Source organism: Ptiloglossa arizonensis, chromosome 7 (assembly GCF_051014685.1).
Source record: "Ptiloglossa arizonensis isolate GNS036 chromosome 7, iyPtiAriz1_principal, whole genome shotgun sequence".
Taxonomy (NCBI): domain Eukaryota; kingdom Metazoa; phylum Arthropoda; class Insecta; order Hymenoptera; family Colletidae; genus Ptiloglossa; species Ptiloglossa arizonensis.
In genome coordinates, this window is record NC_135054.1 from 15,244,345 (window position 1) to 15,266,286 (window position 21,942).

At 41.0% G+C, this 21,942-nt stretch overlaps 1 protein-coding gene across 3 annotated transcripts in view; it reads left to right on the plus strand.

Annotated features, from left to right (window-relative positions):
• LOC143149276 (uncharacterized) overlaps nucleotides 1–21,942 on the plus strand; it is a 443,848-nt gene that overhangs the window by 421,454 nt on the left and 452 nt on the right. For all 3 annotated transcript variants that reach the window (XM_076316493.1, XM_076316494.1, XM_076316495.1), the window contains one exon: nucleotides 9,553–9,799. In XM_076316493.1, the coding sequence (XP_076172608.1) occupies nucleotides 9,553–9,799 (247 nt within the window). The remainder of the gene's footprint in view (nucleotides 1–9,552; nucleotides 9,800–21,942) is intronic.

The window sequence follows — 21,942 nt, forward strand, 5'->3', positions numbered from 1 at the left end:
TGGTCCGGTTCGATGCGAATTACTGTTAGCATCCTTCGTTCGATGCAACGAACTCGAAAGAACGATAACGAAATAATTATTCGAACAACTTCAAACGTTACACGTACAAATCGTTTCAGATTCACAATTCCTCGTTCCGCACGCGTATAGAAATTTATCTCGTAATTTCGCGATAATGAGTACACTTTCTCGAAATATGAATTTTAATCGCGGCAAACATTGTCGCGAATCGTTGCGGAACTCGAGTCCGTTCTCTACGTTCGAAAAAACAAAAAAAAAGAAAAAGATTCATCTCACCCCTCGTGAGATGAATTTTCTACGATAATCGGAGCGAGAGAAAAAAAAAAATGAGAACTAAAAATCCTTTTTATTAATTATTGTCGATGCACATGAATTCGCGTTTTAAATAAATTGTCCGTACACCCCGTAAAACTGGCGCTAAACCCCGCAGCGGTAATAAGTAACGAGTTTGCGCGGGGAATAAAATCGGGCAGGAAAGAGGGGAAAAGAGTCGCGCGCGTGTTGCGCGTAACAGAATGTAAATCTTCGTCCCATACACGTGAGGATGTTAATAAGTGAAACGCTCTCGTCGTCGCGTCGTCGTCGTCGCCGCAGCTCAACAATTGTCGAGCAATAACGTGTCAAATAACGTTAAAACAATATCGCGGGAGTGCCGTGTCGGCGTTGGTTCTCGTATTTCATAACCGTGGTTAGCTCGGGAAACCTCCGAAAACACTTCAAAGGTGCCGAAAAGGCTTGACGTTCGCGCGTAGAATAACGGTCAAAAGTATCCCGGTTTTCGGAGCCGGCAGCCACGCGCATAAATTCGTGGGACAAACTGCCATTGCAGGGGTTTCGCATGGCTACGCCCTTAGGTGCAATGCATAGCACGACTGCAGTACATTTTGAGGTGTAAGCCCGTGCGGTGCTACGTGTATATACTGGGCGTCCTGAAATACTTTTACCAATTATTCCACGAGCAGTCCCAACGGAAGATATATTCCGTGAAAATATAATACACATTCAAGAATGATATCGAGTTGGACAGAAACTCCCTTTAAAATAATTCACCATTATACCGGTATATAGGAAAACCGCGTCGAGGTAAATGGACGCGGGTTTTCATTATCATTACTTTGAACGGTGATAAGGAATTGTGGGTATTATCTTCTGCCTGGATTTTAAGAACGGATCTCTGGTAGCAATTTTATGTATTATTGTGTTATGGTTTCTTGCAACGGGATGTATTGTTAAACGATTGGAAACTAAAGGTACATTGTCAAACGAGAAAAATTTGGGGGTTTGGATGTAATTGGGGAAAGCTTTTCATAATAATATAATATAAATCGCGATGTCGCTATAAAGTTTTTAATGTATCGTATGTAAAATTAACTTTAGGAAGAAACGTTATCATATTTTTAACAATTTCAAGATAATATTTGAAGTTATCCTAAAACATTTGTGTTACCCTTGAAATTAAGAAAGAAACCTACACTAATCCCAAAACACAATTGATGCTCGTACATTTTTGAAAGGAATGCGTTGAACTATTAAATTATGCATACGTATCGCGAAATTAAAACGGAATAAGTTTCGTCTACCGAAAAAACCGAGAAGTCAGTTTGTTTGCCGCGTTACAATGTCAAACTGTAACCATTGCATTCAATGTTACATTTCAAAATGCAAGTGTAACATTCCGTGGAACGTTGAATTTACAACTTCGCAAACTTCATGGCAGTTTTGCTCAAACGTTGCACTGCACGAGCAATGCGAGCAAATACAAAGTTGATACTTTGTAGTGGTTGATGTTGTATATTGACTTTTGTTAGCCAACTGTTTCTGTAAACAGATTGCTGTGGCATCTAAAGTTAGGACGACTGATATATTGGTTAATTTTACGAATGCAATGCTGCGTGGAAAAGAATTGAATCGAAATAGTTGCACGTCGGGGAAATTATTTTAAAATTTATTCGAACGTCGTCGGTTCAAACATTTTACAAAACTTTTAAAAAGTATCGACATTAAGATCGGTGTGTTCGTACCTGGAGGTGAACAACCAAGGTTAAAAATGTAGGAACCGTCCGTCTAGTAAATTCCGTGTTCATTGATAATCTTAAATTGCAGCATTGAATATGCAACAATTATCTTCGCCTTAAAGGATATTATCAAGTTTCGTTGTAATTGGATCGCAATTATGATCTATTAAAGTAGCTTCATCGCTCTGCACTTAACTCGTGTATGTAACAATATCTATCTCGTTATTCTTCTACGAAACACCATACTGTGGATTTTAACAGTAGTAGAATTCAATGAAAATACTAAAAAAAAAAAATCAAATCCAACTACTTCTTATGGAAGTTGAAAGGGTCAACGGTAAGGAGAGTTATGTGTTCACTGCTAGAACCTATAATAACGTATTATCTCGATTGAATGGCAAGAATGTACGGTGCAACTCATCAATTATAGGATTTCCATTGTCAACATGAAAGCCAAGTTTCTCATGAATTTCTCAACTACCTATCGGTTCCCTGAAATACATCATCTGCGCTAGCATTGAACGCCTCCTCTAACAATAAGAGCCCTCTCAAGATGAGGCCGCGAGCGTGCTTGAAACAAAACATACCCCTTACTTTTTTCTTATCATTTTACTTCCCGCGCCATTTATGACTCGGTTTGGTCTACACTTCTCGCGGTAAAAAAAAAGAAACGTAACAATCCCGTATCGATGATTAAATTTCACCTCGAATAAATCGCGCACTCTTTTTATATTTGTAATAAAATACAAATATAAGTTCGTAAACGCCGCTACGCACTTTTAGCGAATAAAAATAAATTTTCGTTAGATCGGAGGCATCGTGAAACACTTTTAAAGGGGGAGCGGAACTTCGCTCGTAAGAAGAACGTTTTACCGACAGATAATCGTAAAAATGAAAGCATCCAACGACGAAGGTTCATCGATTGGAAAACAAAGAACTAGCCCCCCTTGGATCAATGTGCTCTTGGGTTATCGATACAGCCTTTGTGGCGTTGAGGGCAAGACTACAACTACAAGTTACCGGTAACTACTGCTACTGATATAAGTTAGGTCGATCACCCCCCGATCGTTTCGAACAGAAACTCACGTGCAGATGAGATACGTTTTATCAATCGATTCTCCTGTACCCACTGTCGTTAATAATTTTCCAACGAAATTCTAACGTAACTTTGTTTTTCCATCGAACAATTCCCTGTCTTTGATAGTAACTAGAACACGTTGCAATTACAGTTTGGTAAAAAAATTACGGAACACCCTGTGTAACGGACGTGCCGAGCGTAAGTCTCTCGCTACGTCGACATACCTGGTACACATAGGTGCACGGAGTCACAGCGCGCGCAACTGTACGTGTGTTTACGTATACACTCTTGCAGTTTGTCGCGTTGCATCGTACGCTGCATCGTTCGCCGACAATCGCCGTCCACGGACGAGGAATGCACGTCGCTGGTGTAGTCCTTGTCGCTATCTGGTAATCCCCGTCGCTGGTTTTCAACGACCTCCGCCCCTTTGAGCTTCTCATCGCCGCTTCCAGAGTTCCGGCTGCCTTCGACGAATACAGAAAGCAACCCTGTGCACGCCGCCGAGGCACGCGTTTTCTCGGTTTTCTCTAATTGAACGGAGCGCCGAGGATTTAACCTCTTGCAACGTACCGTTGTTTGCCCTCGAGCCTACACAGCCTGCGTGCTCGAATTTGCACTACCAACAAACTTGCTCGTGATCTTTGTTCCTACCAATTCTGCTCCCACGTAAACTAAAACGGTACGAGACACAACCGGGACTGACAAAAATTAGTCTATCGTGGGTTAAGTATTGAACAAATAACAACAGAAGAACAATCTTATGAAGATGCAGAGCATTGAAAAATATTACACTTTTTTCGTTTAGTTGATATTTCGGTTCAAGGTGTGACAATCACTCTTACGTTTGTGGAGAAAATTCCTTGGAAATGGATTTTCGAGATCTTTCCGATGAGAATGAGCCCAGACACGACATTATTCGGAGTGTTTTTAATGTACGTTTTTGGTATTATTTTTTTGGAAAATTTTAAGTTTCTTTAGGGAGAGAAAAAATCATGTACTTTCATCTTGGGTAAATTGGTAAAATTATTTTGTACAACACTGGCCAAAGAGGATACTATATTTGAATTATTCTTCTCTCGTGGAATTATTTTCATATTATTCGAACAAAGGAAAATAAACAATCAAAGCGTAATATATCATCCGACTTTTCATAATCGGTAGCCAATCGTGATTACCTTCACTTTCACACCGGTTTTGTATTAAATTCAGAACATAGCTGCTCAAGGCGCGAAATTTATTTATCGACTCGCCACGATCTCCCCTACAGAAAGAGATAACCATCGACGTTGACTAAACCATTAATCATTCGAATCGTGTTTTTTCTTCTTAGACACGACCAGAGGGGAGAGATGAGAATTGCATAATTTTTCAACCGAGAGAATCCGTGCGTCCGCGCTTGCAACATATCTGCGCACGTACGTTTGTCTCGACTGACGTGAATTTGACAAATTGTTAAATACGAGAAATATACGCGTGTACTCGTCGAATATAAATTTTTCCACAGGTTTTCGAAACAACAAAATTTGTGAAATGCGAAAGGAATGCAAGAAATTACTTTCGTTCGAAGAATGATAAATTGGTAGATCCTAATTGAAATACACCACTTACTCTTTGTTTACAGACAAAAGTATGCAACTCAATACCGAGCCTAAAACAAAATTGTGATCCGTTATTTCTATCTTGTATAGGAATATCTAAGTCATTTCTATTTTTTATATTTCATCCATGGTATATTAAATTGTGCATTTTTCTAATTTTTATTTTTGAATCTATTCAACGATATATAATCAAATGTTTATTTCGTTATTCTTTTAGTTATATTTTCTTAACTGGAACTGAAACGTTGAATCACAATTTATTTTATAGTCTTACATTCTTCTATTTCAGTTTATTTTTTAACACGATACGATGAAAGGTCGAAACAAATTTCCAAAGTACGTTTCAAATAATTAGAGTGGAACTTGACACGAATCGTATTGACAAAGTTGGGGTGACATTTCTCGTCATCGAGTTACGAACTTTCTTTTCAAAGGTTTCAAAGAAATGGCTTCTTTCGATTGTCAATGATCAAAAGTCCCCACAGATCTAATTTCACGACGGTAACCCTGATTCCTCGACATAGAGAGCGTCGTTCCTGACCAAACTTCCTCGAGTGCATCATTACTTTAGATTTCATTACACTTATGGGTGTTCCTACACCCTCCTGCCTTCATCTCTAATTTACAAGACAGAAAAATAAATTTTTCTCAATTACAGTTAAGTAATATCGTGGAAAATTCTCTTGATATTACTTGTGGGATGCATAGAGTTCCGTATTTCTAGAAAAAAAAAAGAGTAATTACATTCACATAGATTGTACGTATTGAGTGAGAATTAGCCAAACTTTCGTTCAAAACAATTTCTTCTAAAGGAAATAAAAAGCTTCGAAATTCGTGACGACATCTGGGACACCATACACGTGTTCCAAATGTTTCGAAATATTATATTTTATGTTGATCGAAAGCTGTTACAAAATTTACGAGGAATACATTTAAATTATTTTCATCGAACGTAATTAAACGTCAGCACACTTATTTAACCGATCTCTCTGCATCGTGGAATATATTTTAATTAAAGTAATAAATTAATAAATAATTTCTGCTTCATTAAATCTTAGGGAATATACACAGCTTTTGATTCATTATGAAATAGGATTATTGAATAGATAAAACTGAAATGGCCAAGTGTATTAATATATCGAAATTATTGTACAAGTTCGAAAAAGTTTCCAGGCGAAGAAATGGTTGCAAACGTTAGGGAATCGTTTCGCTTCTTTCATTTCCAATTTGTATTCGTTTAACTTCCAATTTTGTTTAAATAAATTGCATTGGAACTTCTGAATTCGTCACCCTATCTTCCCGAGAAAACTCCGTGGGCAAACTGCTGTTTCGTAACTTTGCTCTTAGTTTTCTTGCTTCCGCGTAATTCGCGTTTTCGTTTCCACGTTGGCTCGAATTTCTGAAGAACGTTTATCGAAATAACAATAATAACGCGACAGTGGAACGTGTCACGTTTAAAAACGCGTTATTCAATCCGCAAACGCGACAGAAATGTCCGGTCATTTGTTCTTATATCCGGTGCGCTCGCAGAGTTTATACGTAATGCAACATTACGATCCAACATTGGTTCACACCCGGAATTGGACATTGAGCGTTGTTTATCGGAAAAATACGTTCCTAAATTCGCGACTAATAATTATTTAATTCACCGAAGCTTTCGGGAGACAACTTCTAATACACGAGTATTTATTTGCTCAATTAACGCATTCAACACGGAAGAAGCAAACAGACGACAATAATTGTTTACACTCGTACAATTACGTCATTCGTAGAGTCCCTTAGGACTTTATACTTGGGCGTGGTGTTTATACAGAATGGTCCTCGTTACTCTCGTCACGATTTCCATGCTACTTCTGATGTTTGCACTAAAGATTTGTTGAGATATATCCGTCTCGAAGGGACGATAAATTGTAATAACTAAAATTTATTCGGATCTGACGCGAACGAAATTAATATTCTGCATCTGGATCGAATTTGTGCAGATCTGAACATCTTGTGTGTAAGATCTTACGTTATGAACGTAATAACGTTAATTATAGATTTCATAGATTTTTATAAATCTTACGTTATTAACGTAATATCGTTAATATCGATTTTATAGATTTATACAGATCTTGCGTTATTATGAGAACAGTTATAGTCAGCAAGAGAAGTGTTCCAAGAGTTGAGTGTTATCTGTTTCCGGTTCACTCGTTTCTAAGTACGTCGGATACGAAAGTGAGAAAGAATCAGAGCGTGTAGGTACAGTTGAGGGTAACAGCGCGTCAATTATCGAGGCAGAAACCGCGACAGTTGGCGAGGTACTGTACATAGTTTCGCTTCGAACGTTCGAGATGAGCCTGTTTTTCATCGATAGAATCTATCGATGTAATTCGTTGGCAATTGAACCTGTATACGATGGTATCGCAAACATTTTTCAGTAGCTCCAAAATTTTGTTACTCGTTAGAAGGATCACCCTGTATATGTTACGGCGCTAGTAAATTACTGCATACAAACATCTGCAGTGGTAGTTTCATTACGATTTAACAACTCACGATGAATAATACTGTTATCGTTCCACCAAATGCACTATGAAAGCCAGTTTCCGTGCAAACCTGGTTTAGAATCCCCGAATGATAATTTTCCCGAGTGTACCCACTCTCTTAGGTGCGATATTTTCGTTCTGAATCCAGTTCTCCCGTTACAATCCCATCCAAGCTCGACGTTGAACGAGAAGAGCAACGATGATGAGACACTGACGCGTTCTGGCTTGTTCCACTCTGAGACACCGTGTATTATCAAACTTGCTTCCCGGTACTGTGTACGTGACGAATTATCGTCCACCGCGATCCACTGAATTTCTTCTCCAGCGCTCTGGATGTTGAGTACATCATCTTCAACTCTTTTCGGTACAGCTTCGGGAAACTGAACGGACAGCCTTGTCGGGGTTCATTTTTCACACCTCGTGCAGCGAACAAAAAACTTTTCGAACCAGTTTCTGCATTGGCGATCAGAAATTGCACCTTCCTCGAACGCGGTGCAAATTTTTGCCCTAGTTTTTTGTTACAACGCAGCCTACAAGCTCCGCGCTAGGACATTATACATTTTCTAAATTAAAAATATACGCGGAGCACAGGATTTCCTGTCTCCAAGGGATACGCAGTTATTTACAACGACACTTCCGAGTGTTTTTATCAACATTGGGGCGGGAACTTGCTGAAAATTCAAATGGGAATTGTCTTACGTCACGACCTGAGATTATCATCTTGAAATCTCTATTTCACCCTAGTTCCATGTTTAAACATTGATCCGTTCAAAGTGATCGCCTTTCCTAACGTCGAATGTTCCCATATCCTGACACACGAGTACGCTAGGTAACCTTATTCATGAATCCTCTTATAGATCTCATTTCGGTAACTCCCTCATCTTTTCTCCTGTCACGATCACGTGAGAATCCTAATTTTCCTCGTGGTCCACGAATCCGAGGACAGTGGTCCGAGGACAGTGCCTCGTACGATGTTCGAAAATCGGCACTGCCGATTATCAATACGCGAAGCTCCGTTGGAGAATTTTCTACGAACCCGTCAAAGTAAAACGGATTACTCGAAAATAACAACAAACGGTATACAACGGAACGAAGTCCCTTCGGCTTTGAGTTTTATTTTCGTAGATATATTTTCTTCGAAACGACGATCGTTTGAGTCGAGGAAGCACATAATGGTACAAACAATTTTCTCTATACACAAGACGTTACTGTATATATTCACAATATACGGCAACGTCTAGCATAATGTTCGAAAATCGAGATACATTTTTATCCAGTACCGCCTCTTCAATTATCGGTACGCGAAGCACGGAGAATTTTTATAGAATTGCTCGAATTGAAACGAGTCGCTCGAAAAGGACAATGAACGGTACACAATGGGTCGAAGCACGACCAGCTGGGTTTTGTTTTCACAGCTGCTTTCGGTCGAGTCGAGGGTCGCTAAAGTCGAAGGGACAGAAACCGTGAGGATGACTTCTGATCACGAATCCGAGCAATAAATTCTACCAATATCCGAGACCGTACACCGACCATTATGAAACCGAGACAGAACGGATAATTCGTTACCGTATCGTAAATTCCTGAGACGTAAACTCGGAGACGAAAGTCCGAGTAAAAAAAAAAAAAGAAAAAAAAACAACAACAACGCCGAAACAACGCACGAATACGAGTATCGGGAAAGTCGTTAGTATTTTTCCTGGTTGGAAAGTTTTAAGTAAATCTTGGCCGATCCACTTGCGATTCAGCTCGCCGTGGACCGCTCAACCGAATAACTTACTTTCGACGCCATCACCAGTTCTTAGAACGATAATGATCCATTAAGAAACTCGGAACTCGAGCATTCCAGTGAATACTCCGGGTTAGCTAGAACGGCGCTTTCTCGCAAGGAGAAGAAAAAAAAAAAAAACGTTAATCGGGAGAACACGGCGCCGGAAATGGTAAAGTCTTTCGACTTTTCATCGAACTGGAAGGAGTCGTCTTTGTGCTTAACGGAGGGTGCCAGCATGCGGTAGCGAAGGGTGGGAAAGGGATGAAGTAGGGCGAGCGAGACGAAGGGTTCGCTTCCCGATTCCAGATGAACGGATTTCGTTAAAAGCAGATTTACATTTCCTCGGCTTCTCAGCATCTCTCTCTCTCTCTCTCTCTCTCTCTCTCTCTCTCTCTCTCTCTCTCTCTCTCTCTCTCACTTAGGCCAACGTTCTCCGACTATTCGTGCACACAGATCTCGCGCGACCGAATTCTCGTTCCTCCCCCCTCACCCCCCTCTTCCCCAGGTTCTGAAATTCCACGATGAATTCACGCTTGATTTCTCGTAGGTGGATTTCTACACAAAACTTCAGCCGCAGCAGTCTTCGCAACAGAAGTGGGATCACAACGATGCCGTGTCCCATGCCGATCAACCAGAGAATCTTCAGTGGATCGAGATCAAGATGAACCTTGAACCGTTCCATTACTCGAACGGGCAGCTGAATTTACGTTGCAGCGCCATGATTTCCGGCATATATTCGGCGATAAGCGAGGTGCAGCTTGGGGCTGGTCTGCGTGAACCCGTGCCAGAGAGAGGTAACAGGAATTTTATGCTGACTTTGAATAAGGCTAGATGTACAATGCGAAAGCTTCGAAGCTCTACCGATTTTTGAGGCGGGATGATGTGACGCCACAAGGCAGACCGGGATAAGATCGCCGAGAACGTTGCAACAGAGACGAAAGTGCGACGCAGGGAATAGTATAGTCTCATCCTGCATCCACTTCCAAGCTCCCCTAAATTTCCTTAACGGATACGCGTCCTCTTTGCGCCATCTTTCGCGTTTGACCGGCGATCGCACGCGACGCGATAAAATCTTACAAATCTAACGGCTCGTTTTTACTTTCTCTGTTCACTCGAATCGTTCTACGATCCAGGTACTCGAAAATGAAAAGTAATTTCTACGCTGAAATTATTCATCTCTAGAAATCGTACGTGCGCGTAGGTCAATCTCGCGATACATAAATTGACAGGCTAACCTCTGTATCCAACTCGAATCAATTTCTGATCGATCGAAATTAAATCAAACTCGATAAATGCTTTCAACTTTTCACCAGAGCGCAACGTAGCGACCGTTGGTTCCTCGGGTGTTCGTATTCCCGTTCGGTTCACCTCTCGCGACAGGTATTTTAATTCTCACCGATCCCGATGATATTTTTCCACAAATTGTCAAATACCTGTACCACGTGTCCGTTTCGACACGGTGGTCGGCGCACCTGTCTCCCGGGCAGCTCGCTTGTGGCCGTTTGGGTGTACGCTGCGGGTAATAGTTGCATCCTCGGGCTACCTAGCCGGGGATTAGCCGGTCGGTCGCACAGGCTAATAAATTTCGAGAGTTAGGGTCCACCCACTCGAATTCGGAAAGGAAGCCTCCGGTGCACGCTGCGCTCGCTTCCTGCACGCGACGTCGACGAGATTTAATTGACCGGCCACGAGTAGAGCCGAGGCCCCTATTACCCTCACCCACACCCTTTCCTTTTACCCGCCATTCTTTCCAACCCCTTATGATATCGTTCTCTCCTATATGTGTATATACCTATATATATATACACCTATATGTATACACACACTGTCCGGAATTCCTGTCGCGACTAACTTGACATCTTATGAGGACGCATGACCGTTTCCCGTGATACCGCGGTTAACTTTCGACGCGAACCGGAAGCAACGGGCCACACGTCCCGTAATTAATAACACTCGAATAATCCGTGTACCATCGTGTCGGAAAATTGCTGGATTTTACGTAGAAGAATTTTGAGATCGTTTAGCATTTACATCGTCCGAGGCGTACGAATGCTTGGATTACTTTGACGCCGCGAGTATTAACGGTAAACCAATTTCTCCGTCGGATTATCCGCATTATTCGGATCGTTCATTCGTACAGAAATATCCGTACAGCGACTGCGTAATTAAGTCGGCAACCGTGTCGTTACCTTTGGACGCGAAACTAATTTCGCGTAGAAATTGGTGCAAAGTACAGCGAACTCCGCCAATTTGTTCGTCGGTATCGTATTTATCCATCGAGATTACGGGCGCAGATTTTATCTTTCGCGATGGAATCGAGGAAACCGGATAACGCGGGAACGTAGAGAACAGGGACGCAGAAAGACAGGCGATCCAGGCATTTTTAGAATCGTCTTTCGAATTTTCGTGTTGTTAACGCAAGGTAACGTGGATATATATTTTCATTCAATATCGTTTATAAGTTTCTCATCGATTGCGTGTATTCTAAGAATTTTTGTTTCGTTTTATTTTTCTTTTTTAATTCAACGACGTAAAATAATTTTTTCACAATAGGAAATCGAAACGTATGAAAATGTGAAAGATTCCATTTTTGAAATGTGATTTCCGCGCGCTTCTATTCTCGGTGTGCCAAAGGTTCTTTTTTTTTGTTTCAAAATTCTAACCCACGTTTAAACTTTCAACGACGAAAATATTCCCCTTCGTGCTCGAAGCGAGGAGTTAGAACTTAGCAATAGCGTAGCGTAAATTTTCTGGATAAGATGCGTTTCGAACTTCCGAACTTTCGAAGTAGTTGGAGTCTTCAATTGCTTCAATTATGCTCGGGGCTTATTAAATTTTATGAACTTGTCATCGAACTACTCGAAAGCTCCGCTGAACTTTCTAATCCTGAATCGATCCGGCTAACGAACTCGTTTTCAATTTTGACAAACATTCGAGTATACGGGACCTACTGGCAACGCGATCGTTCGTTACATCATCGGATCGTATTAGATTTATTTTCATCGCGTTGTGCAACAATGCTCGCCCGTTGCAGCGTTGCGCACCGTCCCGGAATCTAGAAACGCGTTTCTCTCGCGATTGAAATAATCACTTTCCTCCTATAGAAACGAGAAATGATATCGTTCCCTTAACAAAAGGTAATGAATTATATTGTATCGTAGAGTACTTTCAGCGGCGCGAGCTGCGAATAAGAACCGTGAAATTTCATCTAGTTTTTATCGACGAGCCACGTGGCGCGATTAAATTGAATTCTAGCACGTTCAAAGTAGAATATGATGGATGGCGCCTGACCGACAGCTCTCTCTCGTCGCTTGAAAGCTCGAGGAATTTGTTATTTCTTTATGGGAAAATAATTCGACGCGTTACTCGCAAATTAGTACCGTGAAATTAGTATCGAGCGACGCTTTTACGCGTTAACAATTCAGGTTAAGTCTGGCTGTGGTAAGTTAGAGTGTTACATTTGGTTAAGATTTCAGCTTTAGCTCGGCATGTTAAGTGGGCTTGGTAGGATACGTGTTGCAGTTAGGTCAGAACGTTAAATCTATTTAAATAGGTTAAGTGGGCTTGGTAGGATACGTGTTGCAGTTAGGTCAGAACGTTACATCTATTTAAATAGGTTAAAATATTACGAGCAAATTAACGTGTTAGGTATATTAAATATCAACAAGTAAGTGAAAATTGTGTTTCCATCGACTGACAAATGTGTTGGGTCTATTGGGGCGATTAAATATATATTAGGTACATTCGAGTATCGTTAAGTTTCCAGCATTTGGATTTGGTTAGAATATTTATGTATCCGGGTTAAGTTATTTTTTAACTCTCCGAATAAGTCAGATTTGGAGTACTTATCGGTTATCGTCACTGGGAATAAAATTGTTTTGAAATTTTTCAAGCATCCGGTTTACGTTTGGATTAGATTTGCTGTGAATCCGATGTCGAGTCATTATTCGTTACAAAACTAAATTGTTTTCTTCTAAGTGCCAAATTACTGGATATCCTACGCGTGCCGCTTTAATCCATTGACTGGCATACAATAGTGTTGTTTCGGGATAGACAATCAGCTATGCAGCGGTGAACCAGAGTTATTTGGGATAGGCAATCAACTATGCAGTGGTAAACCGAGATATCTCACGTGATACGAAGGGAAAGTATGTATGTGGGTCAATAGTAACAGGATACCACGTTATTGTGACTGGTATAGTATGGAAAATTTGGGACTACTTGTGCACCAACACGAGGAACATTTTAACAATGTTATATTGTCTTTAAACAAATTCGAGTGGTATTCAATGATTATCGTGTCGTTCGTATTGTGAATAACATTGTTATTCGGACAATGCTAAAACGTACATTTTAATTAACATTTTGTATAGTTTACCAATAGGTCATCGTAGAATAAAAATTATTCGAAAACAGAACGTGATATCGAAAGTGTAATTGAAGTCTCGGAGATTCAAGAAATTCATTTTAAACGCTTTAATTAACGCGCAACTTTGAGAAGATTAGTAGAAAGTTATCGATTCGCAATCTTTTCTCTGTCAAGAATAATTAACAACAATGAAAACCCCGAAAGATTCGATTGGACTCTACAGTAGTACGTACACTCGTTCGAGCAAGCAAATTAATTCCAATAAACTCCAACCTACCCGAAAAAGATTCAAAATCATCGTTCGAAACGTTCGACTTTCCAAAAATCGAACTCTTCGACCAAATGGACACACGAACATATATACTGCTCTGGAGAGTTTAGCGAAAAGAGTACTTAACTCTTCAAACGCGATTAACACACTGGATTGCTTTCCAAACTGAAACTTTTCAACGATTCGTGTTTGCTTACTCGTAAACTTGCGATATATTCTTTCGCGGGATCGTCGATTGAAATTCGATCAGAAGGAAAGATTATCGGGGATCAATAGCCGAAAACTCGATGGTACGTGGGGACCGTGTCACCGGAAATTCGAGCGAATCGGAATTAGATTACCGTACAAAGAAATGGAGCCATCGTTGGTGAATGTCGCGACGATCCGGCATATTAAACGGGAGTGGTATTTCCCTCTCGAGTTTGTCTTCCCCTGTAAAAATCGAGCATGCACGCAGAAAGTTCAGCGACAAGCAACAGTGGAATTCTCTTCGTATTCTGCATCTTCTTTTCCGATAGAATCGTGGGTACGTTAGGATTCGGTCTCGTTGAGAAACTTGCTCCGTAGAAGATGTCGACTGTAGGGTTCTTGGCGCCATTCCGAAAGTTCGGCTCTTCGTCTGGTCTGCTTCTCTCTTGACCCCTTTAAAACCCCATTCCCCTCCCCTTCGTTTTCCTTCATCGTGCTTTCCGTCCTACTCGCGCGCCCTAACCCTCTGCCCGTGCTTTCATTTCACCAGCTTCGCGAATCTCTTTCGGAATCCCTGGACGCTGATCTCACGTGTGCAACGACGAACTAAAAGGGAGGGGAACCGTTTGAATGTCCTGAAATCTCTTTCTACGAGCCTTCAGGGTCGTGGTAAATCGTTAATGGTTTTCAGATCGATTCGAACGCGTGTAAATGCATACTGTTTGATCGGAGAGCTCGCCTTTTGAATATCAGAGTATGGATTGTGGACATTGTTCGACTGGTTTTCAGTCTAAAGGGAGTTCGTAAGCGAACGGTTAACCGATCTACGATGACTGGGGGACAGTTACGGAGGTGTATTGAGCGCGGTGTGACAACACGAAGAAATTAGTGTCATCGAGTTGTCGCAAAGTTGTCTCCGCGACTTTCCGAAACTGTTCGCACGTCTCGAAGTCGAAAGTGAGTCAGGTCAAAGAAATAGAATTTATCTATTTTCCATTTTCGCCTTACAAGATGTAACTTTAATTATTTATATCTTGATAACTATCGAATATCTACAGTTATTACTTCACGTGTTGTAAAATGGATCTGTTCTTCTGTCGTTCTACAAAATCTGGTTACAATTACACCCGTACAGGGATCCTTCTCTCCAAAGTGCAAGTAACGCTCTGAATTAGATGGTACGTAATTATAATTATTTGTATCTCGACAATTATCGAACGTCCACGGTTAACGTTTCGCGTATCGCAAAATGGATCTGTTCCTCTATCGTCCTGCTAAAACTAGATAAAATCAGGAGGAAACGGGTTGGACCCTTCCCTCGTGAGTGCGACTGACGCTCTCAATTAGGTACACCGTAGATAACTTTAATCATTTACATCCTGACAACTGTCGAACATCTACAGTTATTACATCACGTGTTGCAAAATGGATCTGTTCTTCTGTCGTTCTACAAAATCTGGTTAAAATTACAACCGTACAGATCCTTCTCTCCAAAGTGCAAGTAACGCTCCGAATTAGATGGTACGTAATTATAATTATTTGTATCTCGACAATTATCGAGCGTATACGGTTAACGTTTCGCGTATCGCAAAATGGATCTGTTCCTCTATCGTCCTGCTAAAGCTAGATAAAATCAGAGGGGAACGGATTGGATCCTTCCCCGGTAAGTGCAAGTAACGCGACGGCTCGTTGCACCTGAAGTGCATCGAGCCTCGTCGAACCATTCGCCGAACGACACGACGCTCGCTATCGGAGCTTCGCATACCTATTATTCGGCGCGTTCTGTTCACGTGTTAACTACTCCGTGAAGGAAGCTCACGGGTCAGACACTCGGCCAGTCGACCAACACCGTCGAAAACGATGACATCGACCACGTCCGCTTATCGGCTGCATGGTTTCGCCCAGTGGAACACAGCCATCCCGGGCCGGCCACGTGCAGCCAGATAGGGAAATATCCTGCTGTATAGTTCATGGGGACGCGTCTCAATGTCCGCGGTGGATGCACTTACACGCCAGCTGAGAACGCTATCCCGTGATTGATCGGCGACGCTTAGCGTCGTGATTATCGGAAGTGTCTCCACGTCGATTATTTTGACCGATGACTACGCCGATATCCAAGGAATCACTTCCACGGCCCGTTCGAGCGCGAAGGAATCCACGACGCGGTCAAGCCGAAGAAAAATTTATATAGGAATTTCTCCGCTCGACCGTATGCCCGTGCAATTGAGATATTTCTCCCGGAAGAGTTCCATCTTGCCTCGACGCGATGTTTTCTCCGATAGATCGACTAAATGTATTCCTCTCGTGGATTTTATTCGAGAATATCTATTAATTCGTGTTACATAAAGTAATCACGCTCGTCGATTAAGATTAGCGGAACCGTTTACGTTCTCGCGCGATAAAATTGGAACCACTTCCTCCTGCGAGGGAAGAATCTTTTTCCAAAAGTTATTCGCGTCGATAAATTTCGATGATTCATCGCGCTCGAATTTAAGAAAATCGATTAACGCCGTTCCGGTTCGGTTCCAGTTGCAATCCACGTTCTAACGTAAATTTCTACGCGTGGATTTTAAATAGATGGTGTTATTAAACGATAAAATAAATTGGAACGATCGATTATACATTCGGAGAATTGTACCGATCGTATCGTTTGTTACTTTTACCTGGAATTGTCACTTCTCATTAACAGAAATAGCGAAAAGCACAAAGTTACATTAGTACGTGAATTGAACTGGCATGCGGCCAGATACACCGGCGGAAAATTTTTAAAGAACATTTATTCGATTTCTATCGATTGCGCCAATTGTGTCGTATTTTGCTGCCAATTCGTTCGTGTAAATAATAAGAAACATACTAATTGATCTTGGAACGCTCTCATAGCTAACACAAAGACGAAACGACCCTAGAAATCTTTTTTAAATAATTCGATCGTCTTGTGTGAAATTTTTTACAACAAAAATTTGTGGTTACAACAATCCAGTACGCGAAGTTCCGTTGAAGTTCCATCCAGATTCGGTGTTCCTTAAACGCAAGGGCGCGAAAGCTATCGAAAGAGAAAAGTGCAACACGAAATAAGATAATAGATATTTCGGCGGTGGATTGTACCGCAGCGGCGCGTAAAAATGCAAGTTCGGTCCATTCTTGAAATCTCGTTTCCGTTTTAATCCCGTGTAATTCGCAAAGTTATGCGTTGAACACCGGCGACTAACAGCACCTTTTTCGCAAACTTTCGCAAACTCGTGAAATTTCGAGACCCCTGAAGGGCAACGCGACGCGTACTCCCGCGCGCAGACACGCGCAAATGCGACAATAACAACGTCTTTTAGCCCATATTCCAAGTAAATCGTTTCTGTAAAACTTTCGAGGACTCGTGTCACGAACTTTAGAATGCCAGCTCATGAAGTTGTCTGGAGAGTTTTTATATCAAGAACTCTCCAGATTTCCCTCCAGCTTAAGCCTCGTGGACTCCTCGGAACGCACGGTCACTTGAATTCCACTGGAAAACTCTGACTGGAAAACCCATAGACCCGATGTCACATTCTACACTTTCAACTTGCAGATCACGGTTTCGTATATTACGGGAATTTCTCCCGATGTTTTTTCTTTCTGTTTATCTAGACTCCCCCAGAAGGGTTTTCACAATTTTGCATCGTACAACGTGTCGAATTAACGTTTCGATCAACGTTTCGAATCCTCGTAAATTTAATATTCGAATATCCGAATATATAAAACAAATTATCATATATAACGGAATTGCAGGGTGTACACTTGCTCCGTTTAATTTTTCATTTGTTCTTGTAATTTTATTCCATGCGATCTCGGTTCTGTTACGTTCCGTCTGATACACAAGATTTATCGTCGTTTCGTTGTAAAATCTTATTAACGTTTCTACGTAACCCCGGAAGTAATTTCATCTTTTATACCCTCCTCGATAAGCTTACGCGCGAGCTGAATATGTTCGTAATTGTTTTTGGGATTCATATTTCAGTCAGGTAAATTCGCTTAAATTTTATATAAATTGTTTCTCTCGATAAGCTCTGCGTATGTTCAAAATGAAACAAGAAAAATTTTCTCGTGCAGCTTTTGTCGAATTACAGGTTTTAGTGAACATTTATTTTCTAACAACGTGCCACATCAGGAGAGTAAACTATTTTAGTACCTTACCTGATTAAAATCAATAAAATAAAAGGTTGGTAAAGGCTGGTGCTTTTTTATTAGTCTTCGGAGCAAATAATTTGAAAGTACAACAGTCTGTTTATTTTCAACGTTGTGCGCTATATTCGGGAAAGATAAAAATAGGGACACGTATAATAATCAAAATATTTCATTTCATCCAGCTGTTCTTCTCTTACATTTTTGTAACTTTTTCATGACGATATTATATAATCACTATATATCTTTCCCAAAGAGGCCAAAACCATTAAAAAAATAATAAACAATTTTGTTACACGTTTACAAATTGTTTGCTCTCAAAGTCAACGAGAAGTAAACTCCTTTCTTGTGCCAAATGAAGGGAAAAGTTGCAAAGGGTAGTAAATTAATTTAAAAAGAAAGATCAAACGAATAACAAAAAATGAAACGTTCATTTGAAACTAATGAAATCGATTCTTTTTTAGAGTTTTCATATTTTTTCTAATCGAACAATTATCCAAGCAACGTATACACGGTTGTTGACCGTCGTTTTGGTTAACGAATCGTAATGTATCGTGTGACGATGCGAACACACCATCTCTACTACAAACTAACGTAATAGAGTCACGTTGAGATCGAGATACGCTCACAAGGAGTACCCGATAACGCGGTGCTATAGTTTATCGGAAGTCTGTACCGAACAAGAATTTAACGATTAACCTGTTTCGAACGTATTTGTCTGACGTTTGTATCGGTTCGAAGGTTAGAAGCTTAGTTTTTAATTTCGTGTAGAAAATAAGGAGAAGTCGTTGGGAGTTGGAAATGATTCAATGGGAGAGGTCAGTTGTCAGCACGTGGAATTGAGAAATTCCAGAAACTGGAATTTCGAATGTTCCGTGGATGTCTATTTGTGACACGATCTGTGCTGAAATCCAGGACTCGTGCATCGCGTTCGACGAAATATTACAAAATATTAGCTTGCCGCGTATATTCTGTCCACCGTGTTGCTCGTACAAACCGTCACTGCTTTTATAAAAGAAGCATAACACGACTTCCAGAGTAGATGGGAAACTGTAATAAATAACGATGGAAAATACATAGTTCGAGGGAAGCACGAGTTGTTTTGAAATATCGAGTCTGCACAAGACAGAACAGTAATGGACAGAACTTATGCAACAACCTAATATTTTTTCTAGCTGTAGGATTTTCCAATAGGTACAGATTGAACTTTAAATTGTCACGTTACGAAATTGTGTTTCTTTTTGCAAATCGTCGAAAATTGATACTCAATCGCTAAACGCGTTCGAGTTGTTAAAATTGATCATCGAAATTCTCGTTCGGTTGCTTTAACGGAAAAATACCGAACCGTTGATTCGACTCGACTTCCAACAAGTCTTGACAAGATCATCGTACAGCCAGAAACAAAAAGAATGTTACTACAATAAAAGAGTGTCATCGAGAATTCAATTTCTTGAATTTCAGGGAGCATCGAACAATCTTTCAGCGATTTGTATTATATTTCACTTCGAATATCGAAGTTGCGTCGCTCTTATCGGAAAATCGTGTACACCCGAACTTGAGACGATAAAATAAATTCTTTTGTACCCGGAACCTTTCCACTCGTCTGCGTTAAATTATTTTCGTGATCGGTGAAACGTTGCTCGGGCAACGTCTCCTAAAACGGGAGCTTAATTAATTGTGACGATGCAATGACGAAATCGCTCGCAAGCGGGTATCGATTCAAAGGGAATGCATTCGCGTTTCTCGGTGCAGGTGCATTCACGTTTCCTCGAGCTGGCCCGGTAAAAAGATGTCTAGAACGAATTCGAGGATTGATACGTCGAAAAAGAGCGCGGCTCTCTACTAATTCGAGACCCGGCGTGCTCGTTCCTTTTGGTCCCTTTTCCATCAAACCCCTGGCACCGACGTTACAGGAATTCGTTCGGTTCCGCGCTCGTAGTAATTTCATTTCGTTCACACCAGGTCTTTTGCAGACTGCTGCCGGGTCCGTTGATTCGTACGTATTACTCCCTGGCCCGTGGTCGACAGAATTGTTTTTACGGAATTGACTTTTCCCTCGGCTGAAGGAACAAAGCACGAAGAAGGAAAATCTATTGGCGTTCCGTTTAATGGTGTCCCTTGCGAGACTTTCCACTCCGCTGGGAAATTTTATTACGCGTTTCGGTATTCCGGTTTAATATCATTACCGGAAAAGATGGAGGGAAAATAGAGGTTCGAGGAAATGACTCTTGGATTATCTGTTCGTACCTATTCGTATACCGTTACTGGTAAATCGCGGGCGTTGCAATTTTTCGTTCAATGTTTCCTGCAACTGAGGTTTCTACCGGTTGAACGATCACTGTAGCGCGTCAAGTCGTTGCACAAACGTACGACGCCATCTTGAATGGCAAAACGACCAACGTTGCAACTTGACGCAAGACTCGTACGATGAATCGTTACGGGTATTAAAAACCACGGGTACGGGATGAATTTTTGTACAATAATTTGTACAATTATCGTCGATACCACTGTACGATAAATGTAACGAGGGGTTGTTCAGTATGTTAATATACCGATAATACCAACTCGTCGATTACAAACAGAAATTCCTTTCAAAAATATACGGACAATGTTGCGTGTGCAGTTTCGCTGAATTCCGTCCACGATCCGTGATTAGAGATGCGTAAACAGATCATTGGGTTTACAGTGTTTGCATACCCATGAGAAAGGATTAGATACGCTAACTTTGAAACGTCATCAGGCTGTGTATCCGAACATGATGATACTTTAAGCCTCTTTCCTCCGCATCGATTGCAGCGTCTGCATGTCGTCGCCAACCCATCAGATATTTGATTTTCACATACATCGCGGTTGCGGTCGATAACACACAGCTTGTACTATCGAGATTAAAATTCACCAATTATCATTGTTACGCGTATCGAGCATCGTGATGCCTATTCATCAGATTTCAATTCTGCTTAATAGACACGCGTTATTCTCGTATTACCGTGTAGTTGGTCCATTCTGACTGAGAATAGCACCGCGCGAATTCTATTGGGTAGATTGCAACAGTATACAAGCCACACGGGAACATAATCTTGCGTGGCTATTGTAATTTATTTGCCAGGTGCACGCGTATATACAACGTTCGTAACACGCGTAAGATTTTGAATTGATCTATCGCAAGAAACGAGTAACAGATACGAAAATAATAATTTCCAAACGTGGATTAAACTCCAGGTAACAAATGTCCGGGAAAGTATGCTGATAATTTCTCGTCGAGAATAGAGAAAACCTTATCGAATAACGTTTATTTAAGTGAACAAAATCCTATTACGCAATAATCGTTTTACTTCGACTTTCCAGGGCAATACGAGAGTAATATTATTTCGATGTTTCGATCGCTTGGGTAAGTCCTTTTCAACGATACCTGTCTAAAGTGTACCTTGTATTTAACAATTCCAAGTATTTAATAACGGAACAACAATCGAAGTGTACCGAAACAAACGAAAGAAAAAAGAAACGTATAAATCGGATCGGTTCGCTTGGATTGTCGTACCCTTATTAAAAACTTCGAATCGTTAAATACGAAGTACGTTTGAAATAGACGTATCGCCGAAGCATGTACGAGAAAGAGGTGGAAACGTTGAAATAATGCTACTTCGCGTTTCACCGGACGCGCGAAATAAAATGATTGTAACGTAACACAGGTATCGAATGACACGCAACAACGGAGCAACAAAAGCGTCGTTAAAATGATTTCATCGAACGAGTGAGTATTATAAAACGAAAAAAAAAGAAAAAAGAAAATACCTTTCGCACCCGTGCACACACAACGGCGTGTAAACGCGTGGGGAACCGTTTCAATTTCGTCCCGCGGCCCTTTCTCGCGTCCCGAACCCTTCGCAACACCGTCGCAGTTTCCTCGAACGCCCTGTATAATAGCCAGCTTTGACGCCACCGATATAGCGATCACG